Source organism: Hyla sarda, chromosome 3 (genome assembly GCF_029499605.1).
Source record: "Hyla sarda isolate aHylSar1 chromosome 3, aHylSar1.hap1, whole genome shotgun sequence".
NCBI classification, from domain to species: Eukaryota; Metazoa; Chordata; class Amphibia; order Anura; family Hylidae; genus Hyla; species Hyla sarda.
Genome location: NC_079191.1, coordinates 237,378,557 through 237,405,951, shown reverse-complemented (window position 1 = coordinate 237,405,951; position 27,395 = coordinate 237,378,557). Strand labels below are relative to the sequence as shown.

The window sequence follows — 27,395 nt, the reverse complement described above, 5'->3', positions numbered from 1 at the left end:
TGGAAACAGCATCTCGGACCCAAGAGTCCAGCATGTGGGCAATCCAAACGTCCCGGAACAGGGACAAACAACCTCCCACCAGAAAATAATTTCCAGGTGGGGGCATCCCTTCAGGCGGAGGGAGGCCTAAGGTTGCCCGACTTTGCCACAAAACGGTCGGAACGGGTATTCGACTTCCAGGAGGGGCAAGCCTTGAAGGAAGGAGCCTTCCTATCCTGTTAGGGTGCCGGTCTGGCTGCCCGACCCAAAAGACCGAAAGGGCTGAAAGGAGGTTGACTTCCTGCGGGAATCAGCATGGTGAGACTTGTTCTGTGGTAATAATGAGCTCTTACCTCCAGTAGCCTCGGATATAATCTAATCCAGGCGTTTCCCAAAGAGTCGGGTCCCAGAGAAAGAAAGCTCAGTGAGAGGTTTCTTGGAAGCGGCATCGCTGTCCCAGGCCTTGAGCCACATGGAGCGACGAATAGCCACCAGGTTACCTGTGGCAAAAGCCAAACAACAGGAAGACTGCAAGGAAGCAGAGCACAAGTAGTCTCCAGCCTTGGACAGTTGAAGAGCAAGATCCGCCAAATCTTCTGAAGAGGCCCCGGACAATATGCCCTGGTGGAGCTGGGAAGCCCAGACAGAAAGGGCTTTGGACACCCAAGCAGCAGCGAAAGCAGGAAGCAAGTATGAACCCGCCGCTTCCAAGGCGAACTTGGACGGATTCTCAATCCTCTTCTCTGCCGGGTACTTAAAGGATGCCACATCCGCCAATGGTAGAGTAGTCGATTTTGACAGATGGGAAATCGGAAGATCCACAGCCGCCGGTGACATCCATTTCACAATAAGGTCCTGGGCAAAGGGACACTGTGCCTGAACCTTCTTAGTGGCCTGAAAATGTTTGTCTGGATGCTTCCATGCCGTTTCTAGTCAGGTGTCAAATTCAGCATGAGAGCTGAATAACTTAGGAGTGCGACGGGAGCAATGAAAGGAAACTTTAGGAGCTGGGTCAGAAGTTCAGGGGTCCTCTAGGTGAAAGGTGTCTCTGATGGCTGACAACAAGCTGTCCACCATGGCAGACATGATGGCTCGGTCCTCTGAATAGGAGGCAGAACCTGACGCCTCATCTTCCAGCTCCCCAGGAGAATGGGAGCGGGTAGAGGCAGACTTCGATGAAGGCAAGGCAGACCTGGCACGCAGACCTAATACGTCGACCAGGAGAGTGACCCCCTAGAGCAGGGGCGCTGCCGGGGGGCCAGGGAGGAGGAGCAAGACCCATGAGGAGAGCGCTTATCCCGAGCTCTGGATTCCGGGGAAGAGCTAGAAAAAAAAAAAAAAAAAAAAAAACACCCTAGGGTGCTTGTGAGATTGCCCAAAATAAGGATCAGGGGAAACGGAGCGAGCCTCTCTGGAGGTCTGGCACAAGAAAGATCTCTCCACTGCAGTCACCACGGAACGGGAGTCCGGCGCCAGGTCGGAAATCAACAGAGAGGGAGGAAACCCATTCTGGGGGGGGGGGGGGGGGGGGGAACGAGATACAGACACTGCACGTTCTGGCGGACATCCTGGGAGGAAGTACCAGGGGGGCCGGGGGGTGCGCAGTGGTGAAGGTAGGACAGGTGGGTTCAGCCAAACCACCCGGCAGTTTAGTTTTGCAGCCCACACAGGGGGGGGGGGTGGCGGGGTTGGGTCTGGGTTCGGGCATAGGTGCAAGCAAAGAGGAAGATAGCAAAAAGAAAATGGAGCAGTCTCACCTGGTTTCTGCGTCCCTCAGATGGAGAGGAGAAGCAGGCCGAAGTGAAGTAAACTGCCGGATGTGCGCGTACAGCGCAGCCGCCAGAAAGTGGGACTGCGGGGCTCTGAAAAATCTACATACACGTCCCTAAACTTAAAAATAAGAAAATAAGAGACCAGGTCTGGAGAACTCCTACGGACACTAAGCTAAAAACCAATTAGCGCAGAGTGTGTGGGCGGGGTATATCCTGCCAGGAGGGGCCAACTTTCTTTTTGTTGCCTAGTGTCAGTAGCATATACCCACGGTCTCTGTGTCCCCCAATGGAGCCGACCGAGAAAAGCCATTTACTTCATACCCTTCTGGGACATAGTAGGGTCACGTTCCCACTGGCCAGTGAAATCATTCTGAAACCAAGCCCCCATGCATTCATCAATGGCTGTGCAATGCCTGCTGGGGTTATCAGCAATGTTGCACAGTTATTGGTGATTGCATGCTGGTGTGGTGGTTGACTACACATGTTCACCAGTATGTGGAAATGAGGCCTTAAGCCAATGAAATAATGATAGCTGGGGCCATATATGATGTGCATGCACAGAAGGCGTCTACATTTAAGAAAGTATTACTGTAAAAGGGACTGAAATAAAAAGGAAAATATACTATAATTGCATTCCTTACATTTTCTTGATGCCTTCTGAGTTTGAGTATTTGATCACTTTTAGTTTCCATTTGTTTGACAAGGCAATCCAGTTCACGCTCTAAATCTTCACGTAAATCATTGTCCTTTGTATCATTTATCTGTTTCAGGAGCTCTTGATGGTCACTTAAAATAGAAACAAAGAATAACCAATTGCAACATGTGACAGTTCAGACTAAATGATCTATTCATGGAAGCCTTCACAGATTGTAGTTACAACAATATTTATTTAGGAAGAAGGTAAAGAGGAGTTTACAGTCTGTCCTGGTATACAAAAAATACAGACATAAGTAAAGTAATGAGACAAGAAGTATAATTCAAAATGTAAGTGCAATCTTATTTTATATGTGGAAAACTGTATGATAAAGAGTACAAGAATGACTGCCATTAGATGTTGCCTCCTAGTATATTTTATCTGTGTAGACCAGGATACCTCAGAAATGGCTGGATATTAAAGGGGATGTCCAGCAAAAAAAAAAAAAAAAAAATTGTATGGTGTATAATATAATAAAGTGTAAAGTATAATAAAGCAACTTACTAATGTTATTAGCCATACTGCACACATCTTATATTATCAGCTCTGCTCTCTTCCTTCTAGCTGGGACATCACATCACACTTTCTGAAATCAGTTCCCATCCTTCTTCAGCTCCTGTCTGCTCAGACAAGATAATTGATCTCAACAGGGGAGCTCATATTACTGGTCATTAGATTTTAAGAAAGCAGTAAGCCTTTCTCAGATAAGGCAGCAGGGAAGCCTGTCCTGACAGAGATTACTGTACCTGAGAAAGGCTTTCTGCTGCCTTAAAATCTAATGAGCAGTAGTACAAGCGCCCTTCTTCACATCACTGGTCTTGTCCTGATCAGGCACAATGGAAGAGCAGGGACAGGAGCTCTGCATTGAAAGAGTGTGATGTGGTGTCACAGCTACAAGCCAGACAACTCAGCTGATATGGATAGAGTTGCGCACCAGAGCTAAAAACATTATATTAGTAATTGCTATATTATAATTTTTAACACGATACACAGGTTGTTTCTTTCACATGAAAACAACCTAGGCTTAAGTATAACAAGGAATTTATATACAGAATTGTTTAACATTAAATGGGCACTGTCAGATCCAAAAACCTTTTATATGTTGTACATCTTGGCAAAACATTTACCTTTGTAATATACTTTACAAGAAAATGTTATTTCCTTTTTATAGAAATCATGGCTTATAAAATCATGCCTTTGTCCAAGTTGAAGCCACGCATGGACAAAGTCCAGTAAGTGAGGGTGGGCCAGCACTCCTCTGTGCTCCTTGTCTGATCGGACAGGAGAGAGCACGGAGGAGTACTAGCAGACAGGAGAGAGCAAAGAGGAGTACTAGGAGAGAGCAGAGACAGGAGAGAGCATAGGAGTGCTAGCCCACCCTCACTTATTGGACTCTGTCCATGCCTGTGCTTCAACTTGGACAAAGCCACGATTTCTGTAAAAAGCAAATAACATTTTCTTATGAAGTATATTAGAATATTTTGCCAAGATGAACAACATATAAAAAGGTTTTGACAGCGCCCATTTAAGGAAATATATTACAAACTGTATATCCTTGTCATGAAAATGATAAATGTCTTAAATTTAAACAGTTGTTGCAGTTAGAATATTGTGGCTACAAAAGACGAGCATTTTAGCTTTCAATTGATGCCAATGTTCAACGTGCAGCAATCATTTGAAAGAGTTACTGTAATTAGTAATAAAAATTACAAAAAAATGCTTAAATCAGTGTAGTAATGTGCCCTAAGATCTGTTAATATGTAAAATAGCTTTTGATCTATGTATTACTGTGAGGAGTCTATCCGAATTTCTCTGAGAGGCTGGGGGCATTTCCCCTGGAGTATGACGAGCTCCTCTCCTCCCCCCCTACCCTTCCTTCTCCATTGCAAAAATGTTTACATTTGCAAAACTTTCTACCTAAATGCATGCTCTATATAACTCTAAAACAGCCATGTGAAACTGTATGGTGCAAGGGCAGAAGAAAACCTGCATTTTGTGGCAAAAAAGAAAAATGTTTACAGTTTCACAGCTTTGTGACCAAAGTACATGCTTTTTATAACCCAACAGCAGCCATGTAGAACCTATATGGTACAAATACACATGAAATAAGTTCATAAAATAACCAAAGAGAAACCATTTTGCATATAAATAATAGTTTAGCACCCTGTATTACTTGTCACTGTACAAGTAAATGCTTCTGTTCTTAAAGACGGCAAACTGTCTGCATATTGTCTGTGCTTTGAGGCACAGAATGGATATATCCACACCTTCCCCCTCCCCTCAGATATTTTGTTCCTTTTTTTTGATGGACCAAAAAGGCTGGATTTTCTAGTCTGCCATCACACCCCTTCCATAGACTTGCATAGCGGGAGGGGGGGGGGGGCGGGGGATGGGTAACGTCACACGGGGGTGGAGTTGTGACGTCACGATACTCCTGCTCCGTGGTCGCCACCCGGCTGTTTGAGAGTTGGCACCGCGGTGTGCAGCTCAAACAGGTGGGTGGCGAATACAAGATTGTGGGGGTCCCCAACAGCGACTCAGGGACAGAGTACCCCTTTAACCCCTTAAGGACGCAGGACGTAAATGTACGTCCTGGTGAGGTGGTACTTAACGCACCAGGACGTACATTTACGTCCTAAGCATAACCGCGGGCATCGGAGCGATGCCCGTGTCATGCGCGGCTGATCCCGGCTGCTGATCGCAGCCAGGGACCCGCCGGCAATGGCCGACGCCCGCGATCTCGCGGGCGTCCGCCATTAACCCCTCAGGTGCCGGGATCAATACAGATCCCGGCATCTGCGGCAGTTCGCGATTTAAATGAACGATCGGATCGCCCGCAGCGCTGCTGCGGGGATCCGATCATTTATAACGCCGCACGGAGGTCCCCTCTCCTTCCTCCGTGCGGCTCCCGGCGTCTCCTGCTCTGGTCTGTGATCGAGCAGACCAGAGCAGGAGATGACCGATAATACTGATCTGTTCTATGTCCTATACATAGAACAGATCAGTATTAGCAATCATGTTATTGCTATGAATAGTCCCCTATGGGGACTATTCAAGTGTAAAAAAAAAAATTTAAAAGTAAAAAAAAAGTGAAAAATCCCCTCCCCCAATAAAAAAGTAAAACGTCCGTTTTTTTCCTATTTTACCCCCAAAAAGCGTAAAAAACATTTTTTATAGACATATTTGGTATCGCCGCGTGCGTAAATGTCCGAACTATTAAAATAAAATGTTAATGATCCCGTACGGTGAACGGAAAAAAAATAAAAAAAGTCCAAAATTCCTACTTTTTTAATACATTTTATTAAAAAAAAAAATTATAAAAAATGCATTAAAAGTTTTTTATATGCAAATGTGGTATAAAAAAAAAGTACAGATCATGGCGCAAAAAATGAGCCCCCATACCGCCACTTATATGGAAAAATAAAAAAGTTAGAGGTCATCAAAATAAAGGGATTATAAACGTACTAATTTGGTTTAAAAGTTTGTGATTTTTTTTAAGCGCAACAATAATATAAAAGTATGTAATAATGGGTATCATTTTAATCGTATTGACCCTCAGAATAAAGAACACATGTAATTTTTTCCATAAATTGTACGGCGTGAAAACAAAACCTTCCGAAATTAGCAAAATTGCGTTTTTCGTTTTAATTTCCCCACAAAAATAGTGTTTTTTGGTTGCGCCATACATTTTATGATATAATGAGTTATGTCATTACAAAGGACAACTGGTCGCGCAAAAAACAAGCCCTCATACTAGTCTGTGGATGAAAATATAAAAGAGTTATGATTTTTAGAAGGCGAGGAGGAAAAAATGAAAACGTAAAAATTAAATTGTCTGAGTCCTTAAGGCCAAAATGGGCTGAGTCCTTAAGGGGTTAAATGTAATGCCTGATCTTGTACATAATTTCATCCTGTGCACCGCAAAAGAATTTCATTGTGTGCACAGCAAAGGGTTAAATCTGCTTTGAAATTTTTGCAACAGAATAAGCAAGATGTGGATTTGGAAACCTGTAGTACAGTCTGAATTCTATGCAGGTTTTGCCCCCACTGTGTGGATAGAGTATTGAAGAATGCAACCAATGTGAATTTTTAGTGTACAACTATTTTAGCAGGTCTGATAATGTCTTATACTTAGACTTTTACTTGAATTTAGAATTATATACTGGTAAGGCCCCTTTCATACTACTGTTGTCACCCTGCACCATGACGAACGGCCATTATTTTTGACGGCACAAAAGATGGCGCATGCACTAATATTTGTCCCGTCAAAAATAACAGTGGAATAACAGCCGTTAAAATTTTAACATTGAAGTCTATTGGTGATGGATGTTCACAATTGACATCCATTAGCGCCCGTTATTTTAACGCCCGTTATTTGTACTGCGCATGCTAAGAACATGGAAAAAAAAAGACATAAAATAACGGACTATAACAGATGAAATAACGGATGGAACATGTCAGTTTTTTTGACAGAATGCCGTTAAAATAACAGACATTGGTCATCTGTTATGTTCAGTTATTTTGTCTATTTTTTCATGACCTCTTTCAGCAGATAAACGTCTGTTAAAATGCGGGGGCATGACGGTAGTGTGAAAGAAGTCTAACGTGCACAGAATAGCCACTGGTCATGCTTTTATTCAAAACACACAGGCCCAGATTTATCAAATTGTGTAAGCGAAAAATAGAGTGATTTTCCCACAGCAACCAATCACAGCACAGCTTTCACTTTACCAGAGCTCATTAGCGGAGCTGTGATTGGTTGCTTTGCAATTTTTTCTCTCACACACTTTTGAGAAATCTGTGCCACAAAGCATATTTAAAATACATTTGTATTATACAGGCATTTAAAGGGGTACTTTGGTGGAAAACTTTTTTTTTTTCTTTTAACCCCTTAAGGACTCAGCCCATTTTGGCCTTAAGGACTCAGACAATTTAATTTTTACGTTTTCATTTTTTCCTCCTCGCCTTCTAAAAATCATAACTCTTTTATATTTTCATCCACAGACTAGTATGAGGGCTTGTTTTTTGCGCGACCAGTTGTCCTTTGTAATGACATCACTCATTATATCATAAAATGTATGGCGCAACCAAAAAACACTATTTTTGTGGGGAAATTAAAACGAAAAACGCAATTTTGCTAATTTTGGAAGGTTTTGTTTTCACGCCGTACAATTTCTGGTAAAAATGACATGTGTTCTTTATTCTGAGGGTCAATACGATTAAAATGATACCCATTATTATATACTTTTATATTATTGTTGCGCTTAAAAAAAATCACAAACTTTTTAACCAAATTAGTACGTTTATAATCCCTTTATTTTGATGACCTATAACTTTTTTATTTTTCCGTATAAGCGGCGGTATGGGGGCTCATTTTTTGCGCCATGATCTGTACTTTTTTTTGATACCACATTTGTATATAAAAAACTTTTAATACATTTTTTATAATTTTTTTTTTAATAAAATGTATTAAAAAAGTAGGAATTTTGGACTTTTTTAATTTTTTTTCGTTCACGCCGTTCACCGTACGGGATCATTAACATTTTATTTTAATAGTTCGGACATTTACGCACGCGGCGATACCAAATATGTCTATAAAAAATGTTTTTTACGCTTTTTGGGGGTAAAATAGGAAAAAACGGACGTTTTACTTTTTTATTGGGGGAGGGGATTTTTCACTTTTTTTTTTACTTTTACTTTTACATTTTTTTACATTTTTTTTTTACACTTGAATAGTCCCCATAGGGGACTATTCATAGCAATACCATGATTGCTAATACTGATCTGTTCTATGTATAGGACATAGAACAGATCAGTATTATCGGTCATCTCCTGCTCTGGTCTGCTCGATCACAGACCAGAGCAGGAGACGCCGGGAGCCGCACGGAGGAAGGTGAGGGGACCTCCGTGCGGCGTTATGAATGATCGGATCCCCGCAGCAGCGCTGCGGGCGATCCGATCGTTCATTTAAATCGCGAACTGCCGCAGATGCCGGGATCTGTATTGATCCCGGCACCTGAGGGGTTAATGGCGGACGCCCGCGAGATCGCGGGCGTCGGCCATTGCCGGCGGGTCCCTGGCTGCGATCAGCAGCCGGGATCAGCCGCGCATGACACGGGCATCGCTCCGATGCCCGCGGTTATGCTTAGGACGTAAATGTACGTCCTGGTGCGTTAAGTACCACCTCACCAGGACGTACATTTACGTCCTGCGTCCTTAAGGGGTTAAATCAATTGGTGCCAGAAAGTTAAACAGATTTGTAAATCAAAAAAGTTAATCCTTTCAGTAATTTTTAGCAGCTGTATATTACAGAGAAAATTCTTTTATTTTTGGATTTCTTCTCTGTCTGTCCACAGTGCTCTCTGCTGACACCTCTGTCCATGCCAGGAACTGCCCAGAATAGGAGCAAATCCCCATAGCAAACCTATCTTGCTCTGGACAGTTCCTGATATGGACATTGGCATCAACAGAGAGCACTGTGGTCAGACAGAAAGGAAATTCAAAAAGGAAGGAACTTCCTGTGGATCATACAGCAGCTGATAAGTACTGTAAGGATTAAAATGTATTAGTAGAAGTAATTTACAAATAGATTTAACTTTCTAGCACCAGTTTATTAAAAGTCTTTATTAAAATAAAATTTTTTTTTACATCAGATGGTGCCAGAAAGTTAAACAGATTTGTAATTGACTTCTATTAAAAAATATTTACGCTTCCAGTACTTTTTAGCAGCTGTATGCTACAGAGAAAATTATTTTCTTTCTGAATGTTCTTTCTTTTCTTTTTTGTCGTGTCCACAGTGCTCTCTGCTGACTCCTCTGTCCGTATCAGTTCCTGAGCAGGAGAAAATCCCCATTGCAAACCTATGCTGCTCTGGACAGTTCCTGACACGGACAGTGGTGTCAGCAGAGAGCACTGTGGACAAGACAAAAAAGAAATTTAAAAGAAAATAATTTCCTCTGTAGCATACAGCTGCTAAAAAGTACTGGATTTTCTGAAAAAAAAAAAAAAAAAAAATTATATATATATATATATATATTATAATAATAATAATTCTGGAAATGAATGATCCATCCTCATAGATCATAAATATCAAATTGATGGAAGTTTTTTTCTGTTCACCACTGCATGCCATAAACCTGGTAGCAGCTGAGCAGGGTATTGCAGCAGTGTCCAATTCCCTTTAGATGTTGCCCATGTGAAACATAATCTCTCCTGAGGAGTGGGCAACAGCCAGGGAACAGTGGAGATAGAAGGCATGTGATGCCATATACTACAGGTAGGGGGAGATATGAAACAACCATGTGTTCAAAGTGCAGGACCGCACACAAGCAGGAGTTAGTCTACACAGACATCTCAGCTACAGACAGTACATTAATAAGTAAAAGATCTAAACCATTTTCAAATCATTTTTAATTAAATCCTTTTCAGTCATACTGGTACTTACAAACTCATTTCCTCTAGCTCTCCTTGAAGATCCAGCAGTAAATCAGTCAAACTGTCCCCAGAAGAGCACGCAGTATAGGTTGCTGAAGTTCTGTTAACTCCTAGACTCCTAGAACATGGCTTGTGTCCTGCAGATCTGGAGCGTTGCTGTGCAACTGCTGGGCTCTGACTTCGATGTTTCATCATGTGAAGAACACTCTGAACATTTGCACTGAGCGAATGGCTTGTACTGGTAGACTTTAAAAGAGAATTTTTTTTTTTTTTAGTTTATACAGAAATCTGAATATCAACTCACTCAAGAAGAAAAACAAACTCACCTTTCCTGCTACAAACGGTAGGTCCCCTGCCTTCACAGAAGCCTTTTGTTCAGAAGTACTACTTTTACTTGCAGCAGGTTTCTTCTACACAAAATAAGATTATGCGTAACAGTTAATGCATTGAAGACCTCTACACTCATCTGATGTTTTGTTTTACTAAATGAGTGCTTTCCCCAAGATATAACAATTCTGAGACATCTACTTCAGAAATATGCATTGCTCTGTCCCTTTGTCTTCTCTCCTAAAATATCTATCTATCTATCTATCTATCTATCTAAAACTTCCCATATGTGTGTAAATTTTAATGTTCTAACATAAGACTGGAGATCTTGAGATTAAACTTGGTACACAAATAAATATATAGTAGGGTTTAGGGATATTCTGGTACAGACAGTCTCAGCAGCCTAAGAGTAAAAAAGCGGCGTCCGGACAGTTAAATCATACTTTATCATGACAGTATTGGAAGTTCCATGCAAGTCTATGGGACTTCCTGTACATTTCCTGATCGCGTTACTCTCAGGCTGCCCTGGAGTTTTAAACATTCTGCCGTTTGACTAGCGCAATGGTAAAGTATGATTTAACTGTCCAGCTGGAAGGTACAGATAATAGTTAGTGCAGCAGTAGAGAGATGGGGCAGGGAAGCCATAAGTGTGGGGGCATGGAATCGCTCCTGCAGGGAGGACGAGTAGCCTATCACTGCTATGGCTTAAGAAGACATTACCAATCTTCTGATGAGCTCCAATATGGCTGCTTTACCAGACAGATATTCTCTTCAGGAGACTGCAAAAGCTGGGTGGCAGGCAGTACATACTGCAGGGTGCACACTCCTCCCCCCCAGCTTTCCCAGTTTCCTGAAAAGATGATCTGTCTGCTGAAGCAGCCATATTGCAGGCATGATGAGAAGTAGCAGATGCTGCTGTATTTCCTGAAATGTCACTAATTTAATTATTGGTTAGTTCATTACTGATTGATTATTTTAGGAAGGAAGACATAGAAGAAATTGCTGATTATTACAAGTTGGCGGTATGTCCCAACACTGTCTGATACAGTACAATCAGTACTAACAGCGTCATATTGTATAGGGACGGGCTCCTCGGACAATCCATTTGCCAATTTATCTACAAGCCTCCAGGAGAAACTATATAGCAAGGTTCTAAGGAAAACTGCTTTGAAAACAATGATACAACTGTTGACTAAAATGTGTCAGAATTGCCTAGAGGCCCTCTTTAAAGGGGTACTACCGTGCTGACAACTTATCCCCTATCTAAAGGATAGGGTATAAGTTGCCTGATCGTGCGGGGTCCAACCGCTGGGGACCCCCGCGATCTCGCATGCAGCACCCCCGCTCTCATCAGGCCCCGGAGCTCCGGGTCTGATGACGGGGCCAGTGATAGTGAAGTCACAGCTCCGCCCCCCTGTGACGTCACGCTCCGCCCCCTCAATGCAAGTCTATGGCAGGGGCGAGACAGCTGTTTCGCCCCCTGCCATAGACTTACATTGAGGGGGCGAAGCGTGACGTCACATGGGGGCGGAGCCGTGACGTCACGACACTCTGTTCCTGATGTTCGCTCCGGGGCCTGATGAGAGCGAGGTGCTGGGTGCGAGATCGCGGGGGTCCCCAGCGCGATCAGGCAACTTATCCCCTATCCTTTAGATAGGGGATAAGTTGTCAGCACGGTAGTACCCCTTTAAAGTGATATATTTTTAAAAGGAGGGGGGGGGGGGGATCTAGAAAGTGGCTTCCTTCCACAAACAGAGCCACTTTTGTACTAAATTTTAGTGGTAATTTCAGTTCGGTGCCACTAAAATAAATAGAGCCAAATTGAAATACCACACACAACCTAGGAACAGGTGTGGCACTGTTTTTTGGAAGAAAGCCGCTATGCTTTCCTATTCCTGGATAACCACTAACTAAAACTGCACATTCCCCTCCTATTTTAGAGCTTAAGTTTCAAGACTAGTACAGGATAAGTAACGCACAGTAATACTAGTGTAAACTGTATATGTGTGTGTAGATACTAGATTATAGTTTGGTGGGTGAACTGCCTTTCACTGTTAACAGCTGATCATCACAGGATATCAGTGCCAATGCTGCAGAGGAAATGTAGCAAGTACCCAGTGAATTCCGTAGTCAACCATGTAGAGATGTATCTGGCAGCACCACCAAAAGATTAGGCATGTTGAACACTTTCTTACTTGATATGGCTTTTTTTCCTTTACCTTCCTTTGGAAAGCATTTTCTGCAGATGCTGATGAAAGTATGGTATTCACTTCAGGACCAGTTTCCAGCTATGATAAAAATAAAAAAAAGATCAACCAATCTTAAATATACTGGAAATGGTTTTGTTAAGTTTTTTTACTCTGGGGTTAGATACTTTGGGCTTATATAGAACAAAAATGCAGCCAGTAACACATTTTGTATTCCACATCTCTCCAATTTCCTTTATAAATATGGATTTGGGTAGTTTCTTACTAGTGGTTGGTGTCTTAGCCTATTATACAACCTGTCAGGTCACTGTGGTTATCATACACTGGCTCCGAGGACCTGAGAGGTGAGGAGGGCAATGTTCTAATGCTCTTTCCAGCTCTAAATGATATCACATAAAAGCTAAAACAGTATCCATTTACAGGGAAGGTCACACAGCAGCTTTCAGTAACACTCGCCGCACCCATCTCCCACTCAGACTGGCTTAACTGACATCATGGGTGCAGGGTGAAGCACTGCACTTTAAAAGGGTACTCCGGTGGAAAACAATTTTGTAAATTACTTCTATTTATAAATCATTATCCTTCCAGTACTTATCAGCTGTTGTATGTTCCAGAGGAAGTTCTTTTCTTTTTGAATTTCTATTCTGTCTGACCACAGTGCTCTCTGCTGACACCTCAGTCTGTATCAGGAACTTTCAGAGTAGGAGCAAATCCCCACAGCAAACCTATCCTGCTCTGGACAGTTCCTGACATGGACAGAGGTGTCAGAAGAGAGCACTGTGGTCAGAAAAATAGAAATTCAAAAAGAAAAGAACTTCCTCTGGAGCACACAGCAGCAAATCTGTTTACATTTCTGGCACCAGTTGATTTTAAGAAAATAGTTTTCCACCGGAGCACCCCTTTATCTACTGATCTATGTGGTCTATCGTCTGATGACTGGTTGAAAGTGGTTACATCATTTCATTCTATAGTCAGTGCCAGAGATTTATTGATCCAAATTGGTTTTGCCCCCATAGAGTTTTAGTATACCCTTCTAGACTAAGTCTACCCTGTGGATTTGCACAGTAAGGTATAGTACAATGAATGTGAATAGATTTTTGAAAAAAAAAAATAATAATAATAATAATAATCTACATAAATGAGAAAATTTGACAGAGAAAATTGTTTTCAAACCCACATTACGGCTTGTTATGTTGCAGAAATGACATGGGCTTTTACAATAAATTTCACTACTCTAAATGTAGACAGGTGGGTTATGATGGCTAGTAGATCATGGATGGGGGGTGCATCGGTTCCTGATGTGAAGAAATACTACTGGGCAGCTCACTTGCGCCATCTTGTGGCGTGGTCCACGTACAATGCGTATAGTCGCTGGATGAAGCTAGAGAAGCTATGGTTAGCCCCGATACACCCCAATGCCCTCCCCTGGTGTATCCCATTGCCTACTGTCTCTCCGTCTCCCTTGTTGGGTCCCATGACTTTTTCTAAGTATGTGTGGGGTTACTGCTCTAGGAAGTTTAAACTGTCTTCTTCCCCTTCTCCTATGAGGTCTTGTCTCTATCATCCTGATTTTACTCCTGGCTTGTCCTCTGCTATGGTGCGGGAATGGGGTTCCCAGGGTCTCTTTTGTTGGGCGGATGTAGTTAACCCTCTCTCTCACTCACTTTTGTCCTTTGATCAGCTAGTATCTCACTGGGAACAACCCCCCGCCCCCCCGAGCAGTTTCACTATTTGCAATTGCTGCATTTTATGTCCTCCACACTTGGATCCGTGGTGGTCTCCCAACTTACTGGCTTTGAACGATTATGCCGTGGTGGACCTAAGTCAAGGGGACTTCTCTGATATCTACTCTCTTCTTCTTCTTCATCCTCCAAATAGTGACACTCCCTCGCACCGCTATATGGGACGCTGGGAAGCTGTATTAAAAACACCACTATTTCCCTTCCTCAATGGCGTGTCATCTGGGAACGGGCATCCAAGGCCTCTATTTACACTGCATGCAAGGAAACCCAATACAAAATGCTTATGGGGTGGTATCATACCCCGGAGTTGCTGAATAAACTAAACCCCGATATCCCCCCTCAGTGCTGGCACTGTGGGGTTAGACTGGGATCGGTTTTCCACATTTTCTGGTTTTGCCCGCTTAGTGGACTACTGGAAAATGGTTAAAAGTTTAGCGACTGATGTCTTGGGTGTTTCTGTTCCATTGGACCCCCTTGTTTATCATTTACACTTATCCTATTGTGCCCTGTCCAAGAAACCCTTTAAACTCTTCATGCATATTGCTCTGGCCGCTAAGACCCTTATTGCTAAATGTTGGAAGAGGCCTCTCCCTCCTTCTGAGACTGACTTAATGGCACGTATGCATGAGATCCGTTCTCTGGAATCTCTCCTAGCCTCCTTAAAAAAATTCTGTACCCTCGTTTCTCTGTCATTGAAACATGGGACAGTTTCTCTGACAGACAGCCTCCTTGATTCCCTCTGCTTCTATTTTCTTTTCCTTCTTTCTTTACTTCTCCTCCCCCGATTTTGTGGATTGTCTTTTTGTTAGTTGTGGTGGTCCCTTTTTGTTCCTTGACCCCCCCCCTCCCTTTCCCTTTGTTTGTGCACTTCGGGCTGGTGTTTATCTGTTTAATGTCTGGTTTCAAAACTACTGCTTATGTTTTTGATAAATCTGGTATTCATTCCTTATAATGCTGTACCCCCTGGGAGGGGACATTGTACTGCTATGTTATTCATGCTGGCCTGGTATAACCTCTTTTATGCTGTTTTACCGCTTGTATTTGGGTCCCTGACCCATTTTGAGATATTTTACTAGTCTTTATATTGTGCTTGTTTTGTAAAATGTAAAAACTTCAATAGAAAATTACAGTTTAATGTAGATAGGTGGATTCTTCTGTACAAAACAACAAAATTCTGCCACAAATGGACTTAGACGGCTTAGGGCACTTTTTCTTACACTCTGTATGGCTAGGTGTCAGAGTGTCACCATTGTCACCATGATGTTCTTCATTTCCTATACATTCACTATGGAATCCCTATGGTTGTATCCCACTCAATGAATACATGTGATCGTGACACTAAATAACTTGCCTGTCCAATGTTTTCTCAGAGGTTGGTCTGGTCATATGCATTCCAGTAAATGAAGTCAATATATGACGCAATATACATTAGTGTAATATAATAAGTAGTACAAATTATTGTATTTGGTGCTTAGAATCAATATTTTACAAAAAACATGGACAGAGCATTTCCATCATTAAGATCTTAGTTTCCATCTTAAACACCAGCTTAAACTAACCTGCAGTACTTTCTCGTGCATTAATTTTCGATGCTGTTCCTCCGCATGTAATTTTTCCTCTAGCTGATGAATTTTACTCTGGAGGGACAAAATAGGTTTCTTTATAGAACTCTACACAAAGCAATATACATTTAAAGTAAAATTATGCTGCATCTCAGAATACTCTCTCCACTAGGGAGACAACAGGGTTGGAAAGATATATTTTATTATGTAGAGTTACCGCTATTACCAATGAAAATTCAGCATTTACTGGAGGTCACCTATAGCTACTGCTTCTAGTCTTGTGGTACACAAGGTCCCTCTGGGCCATATAAATTAGATTAAAAATGTAAGTTCAGTGTAGACCACCATATACATCTAACTTTTAGGAATAGGTATTCAAAGTTGCATTTACTACAGTTTGTACTTAATATACTTTATCAATTTGGTCCTTAGCCTAAGAAATCACGGGTTACCAGTGTTCTGGGTGGAATGTACATTTACAATTGAATAGAATTTATAGTTAGACTGTTTGGGTTTGATCCCCCCACTAGCCCACCAGGGAGCATTCACAGGTCCCTTTAGACGCCGCTGTCCGCTTTGACAGCGGCGAACTAAAGGTTTACTAGTCAGCCACGGCGATCGATGCATGCTGGCTATTAGCAGCGGGCTAGCCCACTCGATACAGACTGCTGAGTGCCGCAGAGCTCGTCAGGTCTGGCCCTGCTTGCCCGAAGCAGGGCTAAGGGCCGGAAAAATTCACCTGCCCAGCGCCCGGAACTGCATGTCCTGGGCGATAGGAATTCCACATCCCAGGTAGATTACTACTACTCTGAAGTAGACAAAGAAAGAAAAGAAAAAGAAAGAACGAAAGAAAGAGAAAAAGAAAGAAAGAGAAAAAATAAATAAATAAATAAATAAAATTCATTTCAAGCCACATCCTGATCCCATAGCATATTCAGAAATATCAGACCAAAACAACATATAAAAAGTAAGATATTTCCAGATACTTTACCTCTGCAATCTGCTGAGTGGCCGTGAGTCGGAAACATTCTTTCTCTAATAATTCAAGCTTTTCCAGCTTGTCCTGTATATTATCACGCTTGAGAAAAGTCTATGGATACATTGAGGAAGACCATTTAAAATTTAATTGTTCTCATCTCTGCAGAGCAAATACATCTACGTTAGAAAATATCTACACGGATCCAGTCAATTTTTCCTTTATTATAATAACAATTTATGGACAAGTTATTAGCAAAGGATGAGTAGATATCATGGCAACCTTGTAGCCAGTGGGATACACATGTTAACATATTTATACTGTACTGACAATTTTCTAAATATAAAGATGTAGGATTTTTTAACAGGTTAAGGACGCAAGGCGTATGGGTACGCCCCCGTTCCCGAGTCCTTAAAGCGGTACTCCACCCCTAGACATCTTATCCCCTATCCAAAGGATAGGGGATAAGATGTCAGATCTCAGCTGCAGCACCCCGCTGTCATTACTGCACAGAGCAAACTCTCTCTGTGCAGTAATGATGGGCAATACAGGGGCCGGAGCATCGTGACATCACAGCCCACCCCCTCAATACAAGTCTATGGGAGGGGGCGTGGCAGACGTCACGCCCCTCCCATAGGGGCATGGCAGGTGTCACGCCCCCTCCCATAGACTTTCTGTGACCTCACGAGGGGGGCGGAGCTGTGACATCACGATGCTATGGCCCCTGTATCGCCCATCATTACTGCACAGAGAGAGTTCGTGCAGTAATTACAGCGGGGTGCTGCAGCCGAGATCCCGGGGGTCCCCAGCGGCGGGACCCCCGCGATCTGACATCTTATCCCCTATTCTTTGGATAGAGGATAAGATGTCTAGGGGCGGAGTACCCCTTTAAGGACTCATGGTGTACCTGTACACCCTGATCCTGCTAACGGGGTTTAAACCGTTTTCAGGAGCAGAGAACGGGTTAAACCCCGTGGGTCCAGGTTGCTACGGGCAGCCATGACCCACGGCTAATGCTGGGCATTGCCGATTGTGCCAATGCTCGGCATTAACCCTTTAGACACCGCGATCAAAGTTGATTGCGGTGTCTAAACTAAGAGTAAAACTATCCCGACAGTTCAGCGGAGCTGATTGGGACTATGGCGACAGAATTGCGATGTCCCGATCAGCTTACTGGACGACGGGAGGGTCCTCCCCTGTCTTCTCATCACTCATCTACTGCTCCATGCAGCAGGCTGGAGCAGCAGAGTGCCGATAACACTGATCAATGCTATGCTATGGCATAGCATTGAACAGTGTATGCAATCAAAAGATTGCATGGTATAGCCTCCTAAGGGGGTTAAAAAAAAAAAAAAATATGTAGAAAGAGTAGAATAAATGTGAATAAGCCCCCCCACCAATAATAGTTTAAATTACCCCCCTTTTCCTATTTTATAAATAAAATAATGTAATAAAAAAAAAATAATCATTTGTGGTACAGCCGTGTGCGTAAATGTCCGAACTATTAAAATATAAGTTTGCTAAACCGCAGGTGTCATTTTTACCAAAAAGTGCACTGAGTAGAAACGGAAGCCCTAAAAATTAGCAAAATGGCGTTTCCTAATTTCACACCACAAATAATTTTTTTTGTGTCACGCAGATTATGTTATAAAATAAGTAATGTCGGCGGGGCGAGGCTTTGCGCGACTAAGATGGCTACACATTGAGCCTGCACCCCCTCCGATGGCCGAGAAGTAGCCTCTAAACCCCTGGTGACCCTGCTGTTTAAATGGGGAGGACCTCTCGAAGGGCTAAAAATCCTTCCTCCACTGCCTGGCTGACTTCCACCCCACCCAGAGGCATACTACACTTCCTGCAGACACCTCCGGCCTCTGCACCGCCTCGCCTGCCCACCATTGCTGGTCCCGCGCAGGGTCTGCGCTCCCGCTCTGGAAGGCCTCCCTCACTCCGGGCGGTGGAATCTCCTGCTTGCCGTCTGCCAGCACCGGAGACTCCAGGGATTCCCTCCCTCCCTGCTGCCTGCCTCCGTTGCTCCGCTCATGTCCTGTGTCACGGCCCGGCCATCTCTGTGCTGCGCAGTCTCCGGAGCTTGGTCACCCTCAAAGGGCCGGTTGTATCTGTAGGACCCCTCCCCCCACATACTGTATATGCCGGCGTATAAAGACGACTGGGTGTATAAGACGACCCCCAACTTTTACAATTAAAATGTAGAGTTTGGGATATACTCGCCATATAAGATTACCCCTCCTACCACAATGTACAGTACCTTGTAGTTCCCCTCACATTAGGTAGGCAGCATGTTCCCTCACATTAGTAGGCAGTATAGTTCCCCCCACATTAGGTAGGCAGTATAGTTCCCCCCACATTAGGTAGGCAGTATAGTTCCCCCCACATTAGGTAGGCAGCATGTTCCCCCCACATTAGGTTGGCAGTATAGTTCCCCCCCCCACATTAGGTTGGCAGTATAGTTCCCCCCCCACATTAGGTTGGCAGTATAGTTTCCCCCCCACATTAGGTTGGCAGTATAGTTCCCCCCCCCCCCCCATTAGGTTGGCAGTATAGTTGCTGTTTTTGCATATCTGTTGATATTGTAATATTGCATTTTTGGTCACCAATGGTTAATTTTTTTCTATTTCATCTGTGTTCTTTTTCTGTAGCCTCGGGGTAGGGTGCTTGGCTTTCTGGTGGTCGTTCTTTGGTGGTGTACTCCCCTATGTCCCCCTTGAGGCTATAGCAATGGACTGCCCATGCTTTGGTTCCTGGTCCACTCTTGTGGTCTTGGCCTCCGCATTGGCTTATTGGACAATGGTTCACTTTCTTGCACAGTATTTTATTCTGTTTGTCTTATGTTGTCTTGTCGGTTTGTTGTCTGTTTGTTCACCCTTGTATCACCCTTTGTTTCCCTCCCTTTTCCGTCCTTTTCTTCGTCTAGGTCGCTCCTCCTTGCTATTCTTCTCCGAGGTCTGGGTGCTCCAGTCACCTTCTCATCGGTCTGCAGTGGCCCTTCCGGGAGCTCTCGTACGTATGTTTCTTAATTGGCAGTATTCTTTCTCTCTACCTACTCTGCAGTCTTTTTTGCACTCCTTAATCACCTTGATACCTAAACCTGGCAAGGACCCTCACGATTGCTCTGGTTACAGACCTATTGCCCGTCTTAATTCTGATTTGAAGCTTTTTTCTAAGGTGTTAGCAGTCAGACTTTGCTCCTTTCTCCCATCTCTTATCCATAAGGATCAGGTTGGGTTTATCCCTTACCGCCAGGGTGGTGACAACACCAGGAGGGTGGTAGATCTCGTTGACTTAAATCGGAGGTCCGAGCAGGCGTTAATTCTTAGCATAGATGCCGACAAGGGGTGGCCGTTTCTTTTTGCTACCCTCCAGAAGTTTGGTATCACGGGCAATTTTCTAACTGCACTGCGGGGTCTTTACTCCTCTCCTACTGTCTCTCTCAAACTTCCTCATGCTCCTTCTCCAACTTCTCCTTTGTCTAATGGGACCCATCAGGATTGTCCGCTGTCACTCCTGGTTTTTACCCTATGCATTGAGCCTCTGGCTGCCATGATTAGGGGGGGGGGGGGGGGGGGGGGTCTGGACATCACTGGCATTCCCTTACATGATAGGGATTTCAAGATTTGCTTATTTGCTGATGATGTACTTCTCACACTCTCCCGTTCTTTGCATTCTCACCCTAACCTCTATAAAGCTCCTCATGCCTATTGTGTGGTTTCTGGCTACAAGGTTAATCTCTAAATCGGAAGCACTTCCTCTGAATCTCCCTATGTCTCTCTCCACTCTCTTGCGCTCCAATTATTCTTTTAAGTGGTCTCCCTCTGCTATTAAGTATTTGGGGGTGCATACCACCTCTCACTACTCCTCTCTTTACTCTACTATCTATCTCCCCTTTTTCGGGAACTTTGTGCTCTTTTGGAGAAGTGGCAGTCACAGTACATCTCCTTTTTCGGGCGTATTGCGGCAGTAAATATAACAATCCTCCCGAAATTGCTAAATTTTTTCGAGACATTGCCCACTTGCGTACCACCGCCTGCCCCTTGCTCGCCCATTTTTCGTTTCATTTGCGATGGGAAGAGGCATCAACTCCCAATGTCTGTCATGATGGCTGGCAGGGCAATGGGGGGGGGGGGGTTCTAGCAGTACCGGATGTGACGAAATACTATTGGGCTGCTTGCCTGCGCCATCTTGCGGAATGGTCCTCTTACCATGCATACAGCCATTGGATGGAACTGGAGAAGCTTTGGCTGGCTCTTATCCACCCTAATACTCTTCTATAGTCCCCTCCGGCGTCTACTATCTCTCTATCCCCTCTTCTAGGCCCCATGTCTTTCTCTAGATATGTTTGGGGGTATTGCTCCGTGAAATTTAAACAGTTTTCTCCTTCCTCCCCTCTATGATCTTTTCTTTATCATCCTGACTTTCCTTCTGGTCTGTCTTCTGCTATGGTGCTGGAGTGGGGATCTCGAGGCCTTTTTTGCTGGGCTGATGTAGTGGACCCTCTATCGCGTTCTCTCCTGCCTTTTGAACAATTGAGGGCTCATTGGGATCTCCCCTCGTCAGAGCGTTTTCACTATCTACAGTTGCGGCATTTTATGTCCTCAATGACTGGCTCCACTGTGGTCTCTATGCCTACTGAATTTGAAAGGTTGTGCCGTGGTGGGCCTCAGGTGAAGGGCCTTCTCTTCGACATTTACTCGTTGCTTCTCCAGCCCCCCGAGGGCGCCCCACCGTCCCACGGGTCGCTGGGAGGATATTCTCAATACTACCATTACACTAACTCAGTGGCGGGTTATCTGGGAGAGGGCTTCTAATGCTTCTATTTGCACCGCCTATAAGGAAACACAGCATAAACTGATTATGTGCTGATATCATACTCCGGAACTGTTGAATAGAATAAACCCTGACATCCCTTCTCAATGCTGGTGTTGTGGGGTGGGGCTAGGTACGGTGTTCCATATTTTCTGGTCCTGTCCTCTCTTAGCTGAATACTGGGAAAAAGTACAGCACTTGTTATCTGATGCCCTGGGTGTGTCAGTCCCACTGGAACCCCTTCTTTACCTTCTTCATCTCTCATCCCACTCTTTCAAAGAAGCCATTTAAGCTCTTCATGCATATTGCCTTAGCCGCTAAAACCTTTATTGCCAAGTGTTGGAAGAGGACCCTCCCTCACTCTGAGTCTGACCTGTTAACCCGTATACGTGAGATCCGTTCTTTGGAATTTCTTACGGCCTCTTTAAATAATTCTATCCCCTCATTCCTCTCTGTCTGGGAACCTTGGGATCGCTTCTCTGATAGGCAACCGCCTTGATTTCTCAACCTCACCTTCTCTTTCTTTCCCTTTCTCCCTCCTCCTCCCTTCACCTCTTGTGGTGGTTGTGTGTTTGTCTTTGTGTCCCCACTGTTTGCGTCTCCCCCCACCCCCCTACCTGAGTTTGTGGCACTTTGGGCCTTTCTGCCTATATTGGATGGTGAGTAGTCTTACGCCTGTTTAAGCCTTTAAATAGTTAATGTTATGGATTTATTGTGTTAACATTTTGTTACTGGGGGCCTTTGTTGGGATTTCCGTGGTTTAATTGGCCTGCCTTGGCCCTCCTATTTGCCTGTTTTCCTCACTCATACCACACCGACTGTTATTGGGTTTGGCCCTCTGTGAGGTCATTTGTATGTTTTTTTCTCCTTTATTTGGATTTGCATCCATGAAAAATTCCTTAATAAAAATTACCGTTGAAAAAAAAAAAAATTAATAAAAGTAAATGTCATTACAAAGTACAATTGGTGACACACAAAAGACGCCCTTATATGGGTCTGTAGGTGCAAATTTGAACATGTTATGATTTTAAGAAGAGATGAAGGAAAAAACATAAGTGCAAAAACAAAGATTGTTTTGAGTCCTTAAAGGGGTACTCCGCCCCTAGACATCTTATCCCCTATCCAAAGGATAGGGGATAAGATGTCAGTACGCCGCGGTCCCGCTGCTGGGGAGCCCCGGGATCCCCGCTGCGGCACTGCGCTATCATTACAGCATAGAGCGAGTTCGCTCTGTGCATAATGACGGGCGATACAGGGGACGGAGCCGCGTGACGTCATGGCTCCGCCCCTCGTGACATCACGGCCCGTCCCCTTAATGCAAGTCTATGGCAGGGGGCGTGCCGACCGCCACGCCCCCTCTCAGACTTAAATTGAAAGGGGCGGGCCGTGATGTCACGAGGGGCGGAGCCGTGATGTAACATTGCTCCGGCCCCTGTATTGCGCGTCATTATGTGCAGAGCAAACTCGCTCTATGCTGTAATGATAGCGCAGTGCCGCAGCGGGGATCCTGGGGCTCCCCAGCAATGGCACCGCGGCGATCTGACATCTTATCCCCTATCCTTTGGATAGGGGATAAGATGTCTAGGGGTGGAGTACCCCTTTATGGTGAAAATGGGCTGAGTCCATCAGGGGTTAACAGAGAGAACATGCAAAAGGTACCTGCTGATCCATAATGGTGTTCTTATCCACTTCTGCATGTAGAACCATTTTTCTCATGTAGTTTAGCTGCTTCTCAAGAAGTGAGCAACGTTCCTCAGCAGCATTTAGCTGGCTTATGACATCTAATATTGTGAGAAGAAACAATGGCAAATATTTAGGAAGTCCCAATGTATAATGCATACAGAGTATTTCACACATGCACAATTCGAGATATATCTTTGCAAGAGCCTCAGTGCAAAAGCTTTACCAAATCCTATTAGCGTGTCAGGTCACAAGAAATAAGGATCTATGATGCAAAACTGCGCTCTATTTTACATAAATAATTATGTTTCTATATTGACCATAAAAAAATTTTTACATTTTTTTTCCGCATTTTTCTTTTTATACTTTTATAATAATCCTGAAATTTTAACATTTTCATTCAGGCCACTAAACCTAATAAAAAGCTGACACTTTCTGTTCTGCAGATCCCTTTTTCAGCAGTGTCCTCTCTATCAGACACTATTATAGAGAAAGGTGACAACAGTAGATAGGTTCAGTGTTAAGACACAGGGGGAATTTATCAATGTATTTGGACATTTATTTTGGTTGTGGTTTGGCGCAAAAATGTTGGTCGTGTGTTGCATAGTGCTTTTTTTTTCTATCATGTTTAGAAAAAGGACTAGCCAAAGCATTGTTTAACCTCTTAAGGACTTAGGGTGTACCTGCGATCGCCGCAGCTGGCTATTAACCCTTTAGATCGCCGCTGTCAAAGCTGACAGCGGCGTCTAAAGGGACATGTGAATTCTCCCTGGTGGGCTAGTCGGGTGGATTGCCCCCCCCCCCCCCCCCCCGCAGCGCGATCGCAGGGGGGAGATCCACTATAGAGGTAGCCGGAGGGATTACCTGTGTTCCCTGCTGTCCCGCTCTGTCATTGATAGAGCCTGGCTGGACCAGGCTCTATCAATGGATCACAGAGCACACAGATTAATTGAGTTCAATAGAAATCTATTCATCTGTCTGAGGAATCTAATGATTCCTCATATAAGTCTAATAAAGTGTTAAAAAAAAAAAGTTTTAATAAAAGTTTGAAAAAGACACATTAACCCAGTGGTCTTCAAACTGTGGCCCTCTAGATGTTACAAAACTACAATTTCCAGCATGCCAAGACAGCCGTTGGCTGTCCGGGAATGCTGGGAGTTGTAGTTTTGCAACATCTGGAGGGCCACAGTTTGAAGACCGCTGCATTAACCCCTTCCATGTTAAAAGTTAAAATCACCCCTTTTCCTATTAAAATATAACATTATGTATCCCGTACGGTAAATGTAAAAAAAATACCAAACCACAGATTTGCAATTTTTATAATATCCCAGAAAAAAAAAAGTTAAAGGAGAACTCCGGTATGGGTGGGAAAAAACAACTTATCCCCTATCCTAAGCATAGGGGATAAGTGTTAGATCGCGGGGGGGTCCAACAGCTGGGGCCCCCTGCGATCTCCTGTACGGGGACCCGGCTCGCTCATGCTCAATGCAGGAGCCGAGCGTTTTCGACCACAGCCAGCCATAGAAGACCCTGCCATAGAAGTGAATGGAGGGGGCGTGTCGGCCGCAGCTTTGGCTGTGGTCGAAAATGCTCGGCTCCTGCATTGAGCAGGAGCGAACAGGGACCCAGTACAGGAGATCGCAGGGGGCCCCAGCTGTGGGACCCCCCGCAATCTAACACTTATCCCCTATGCTTAGGATAGGGGATAAGTTGTTTTTCCCACTCATACCGGAGTTCTCCTTTAAAAAGTGGTTAAAAAGTCAGATCAATACCAAAATGGTACCGATACCAAAAACAGATTATGGCGCAAAAAATGAGCCCTCATACAGCCTGATATGTGGAAAAAAATTATAAAGCTACAGGGGTTAAAAAATGGCAATTAAAAAACTATTAGAAAAAGTCCAGAATTAGTAAAACATGACGTAAACTATACAAATCTGGTATCGCTGTAATCAGGCGGCCTAAAATATAAAACTAACATGTTACTTCAACCACAAGGTAAATGGCGCAGAAAAGAAAAACACCAAGTTTGCTAAATTATCTTTTACTATTTCAATTTCACTTCCCTTAATAAATATATATATATATTTTTTTTTTGGTTCAGAGAATATGTTATTGAAAAATTAAAAGGTATCATTGTAGTAGGTAGTTATGGCTATTATAGGGCGAGGAGGAAAAAATTAGAGCGTAAAAGCAAAAATTGGCCCGGACAAGTGGATCGTCATGAGGGACAAGTAGATTTTGCTTCATTTTAGTCCCGTGGACAAGTAGTTTTTTATAAAATTTCCACACCCCTGATGTTATAATAAAAGTATACCATCCCCTCCTGAAATGATGCATTAATGTATAACTTGGCAAAAGGAGAATATAAAGGTTCTTTTTTTTCTATGATATTCAAATATTCAGTGAATATGTAATGCCTGTACAAGATGCTTTGTATAGCAGACTATGTAATACACACACTTTTCTCCTCGATTACCTTGTTGTAGTCTTATGCATATAAAAAAATAAAAAAAAACACACCTATAATTACAGCATAAAAATAACCACATTTGATTCTTAAGAAACCTGCCATTTGCAAAGCTTACCACTTTTTTGTCTCCCAGCTTCAAGCTGAGGCGAGTCAGTCTTCTCTTTGCTAAACCAAACCTTCTTACATTCTGCTGTCTCCATAGGCAAGCTTGTTCCGTGGTTCTGGGCTGTAGACTTCTCTAGTTCTAGCCTGGAAATCTTCTCCTGAAGAGTCTTCAGTGCAGAAACAAGAGCTGTTGTGTTAAAAAGTCACACTGTTAGGCTTCTTCGAAAAAGTCAAGTACAGAACAATTAAGCATTTGCATGCTTCCCGCTTCAGGGTTTCCCCCCCCCCCCCAAGAGCCACTTAACCCCTTCATTCATTTATTTATTGTGTAGTTGACATTGCTTATTTTACCTGTGCTATTTGGGGCTTCTAGAATATCATATGAATGAGGACTGTTGGGCTTTATTGTGCATATCAGTTTTCTTGAAGATGAAGACTTGGACTCCAGAAGGTCTGCAATGGGAACAGAATTGGGAGGGGAACAGAAGGTGGCCAGGTAACTGTCCTTCAGCAGAGAGTCCATTTTAGTCTACAAGAAATAAAGCAACATATTAGTAAAAATGAAGGTGTGGTTAGCTTAAATGTGTGCGCACAAGGGAGAAATTGCCTATATACCTGCTTACTGGTTCCCTGTGGTCAATACGTCCCGCTGATGAGCTGCAACATGACGTATTGACCACAGGGAACGAAGAAAAGAAACACACCAGGGACCATAGCGTGACAACAGAGGCACGGGGTGCAGCAAGAGGCAAGTAGATGTTTAATTTTATTTAAAATGGGTAGACTGGGAAATGTTGCTTAAAACCCCCTATCCTGGAGTACACCTTTAAGAAGATACAAACTCCTAAAGAATCAAACGCTGCAGCGCATGTCCCGCCCTCTGAAGCTCAAAAAAAATCACACATATTTGCACAAACAAGAGCTTGCACAATAATGTGTAAAAAACAGGCATGGCAGCATAATAAATCCCCACCCAGAAAGATATGAGCAAGCCTACATCCACAAAAGACTGGATCGTTCTCCAAGAGGTTTGGAACAATCTCTTTGCAGAGTCCCTCCAAAAGACGAGTGCACGTGTACTTAGAAGAACTGGAGCGGTTTGGAAGGCAAAAGGTGGTCACAACAAATATTAATTTGATTTTGTTAATAGATAAAAAGAATAGTTATCAACACTTATTTTTGAGAGCATTCTTTGTAGCATTTTTTTTTTCACACCTGCCTAAAAAGGTATATTTTATATCATATTATATATATATATATACACACACACACACACACACACACACAGTCATGGTGGAAAATGTTGGCATCCCTGAAAATTTTTATAGAAAATTGAGTATTTCTCACAGAAAAGGATTGCAGTTACACATGTTTTGCTATACACATGTTTATTCCCTTTGTGATATTGGAACTAAAACCAAAAAGGAGGAAAAAAAGCAAATTGGACATAATGTCACACCAAACTCCAAAAATGGGCTGGACAAAATTATTGGCACCCTTTCAAAATTGTGGAAAAATAAGATTTTCAAGCATGTGATGCTCCTTTAAACTTTGTTGAAACACCAGTTTTTGCTGAGTGCCTTCATACAAACTGGAATATTTACTGAACATCTTAGTACAAAC

At 43.3% G+C, this 27,395-nt stretch overlaps 1 protein-coding gene across 6 annotated transcripts in view; it reads right to left on the bottom strand.

Moving 5' to 3' along the window:
- The window catches only part of CEP57L1 (centrosomal protein 57 like 1), a 60,367-nt gene that overhangs the window by 3,070 nt on the left and 29,902 nt on the right, over window positions 1–27,395 (bottom strand). For 4 of the 6 annotated variants that reach the window (XM_056566275.1, XM_056566273.1, XM_056566274.1 and 1 more), the window contains 9 exons: window positions 26,124–26,301; window positions 25,783–25,959; window positions 23,174–23,295; window positions 16,709–16,807; window positions 15,715–15,792; window positions 12,321–12,494; window positions 10,206–10,289; window positions 9,890–10,125; window positions 2,393–2,537 (listed from right to left, as the gene is read on the bottom strand). In XM_056566275.1, the coding sequence (XP_056422250.1) occupies window positions 2,393–2,537; window positions 9,890–10,125; window positions 10,206–10,289; window positions 12,321–12,494; window positions 15,715–15,792; window positions 16,709–16,807; window positions 23,174–23,295; window positions 25,783–25,959; window positions 26,124–26,295 (1,287 nt within the window). In that variant the 5' untranslated portion in view covers window positions 26,296–26,301. The remainder of the gene's footprint in view (window positions 1–2,392; window positions 2,538–9,889; window positions 10,126–10,205; window positions 10,290–12,320; window positions 12,495–15,714; window positions 15,793–16,708; window positions 16,808–23,173; window positions 23,296–25,782; window positions 25,960–26,123; window positions 26,302–27,395) is intronic. The other 2 variants (XM_056566277.1, XM_056566278.1) reach the window with 2 other exon arrangements.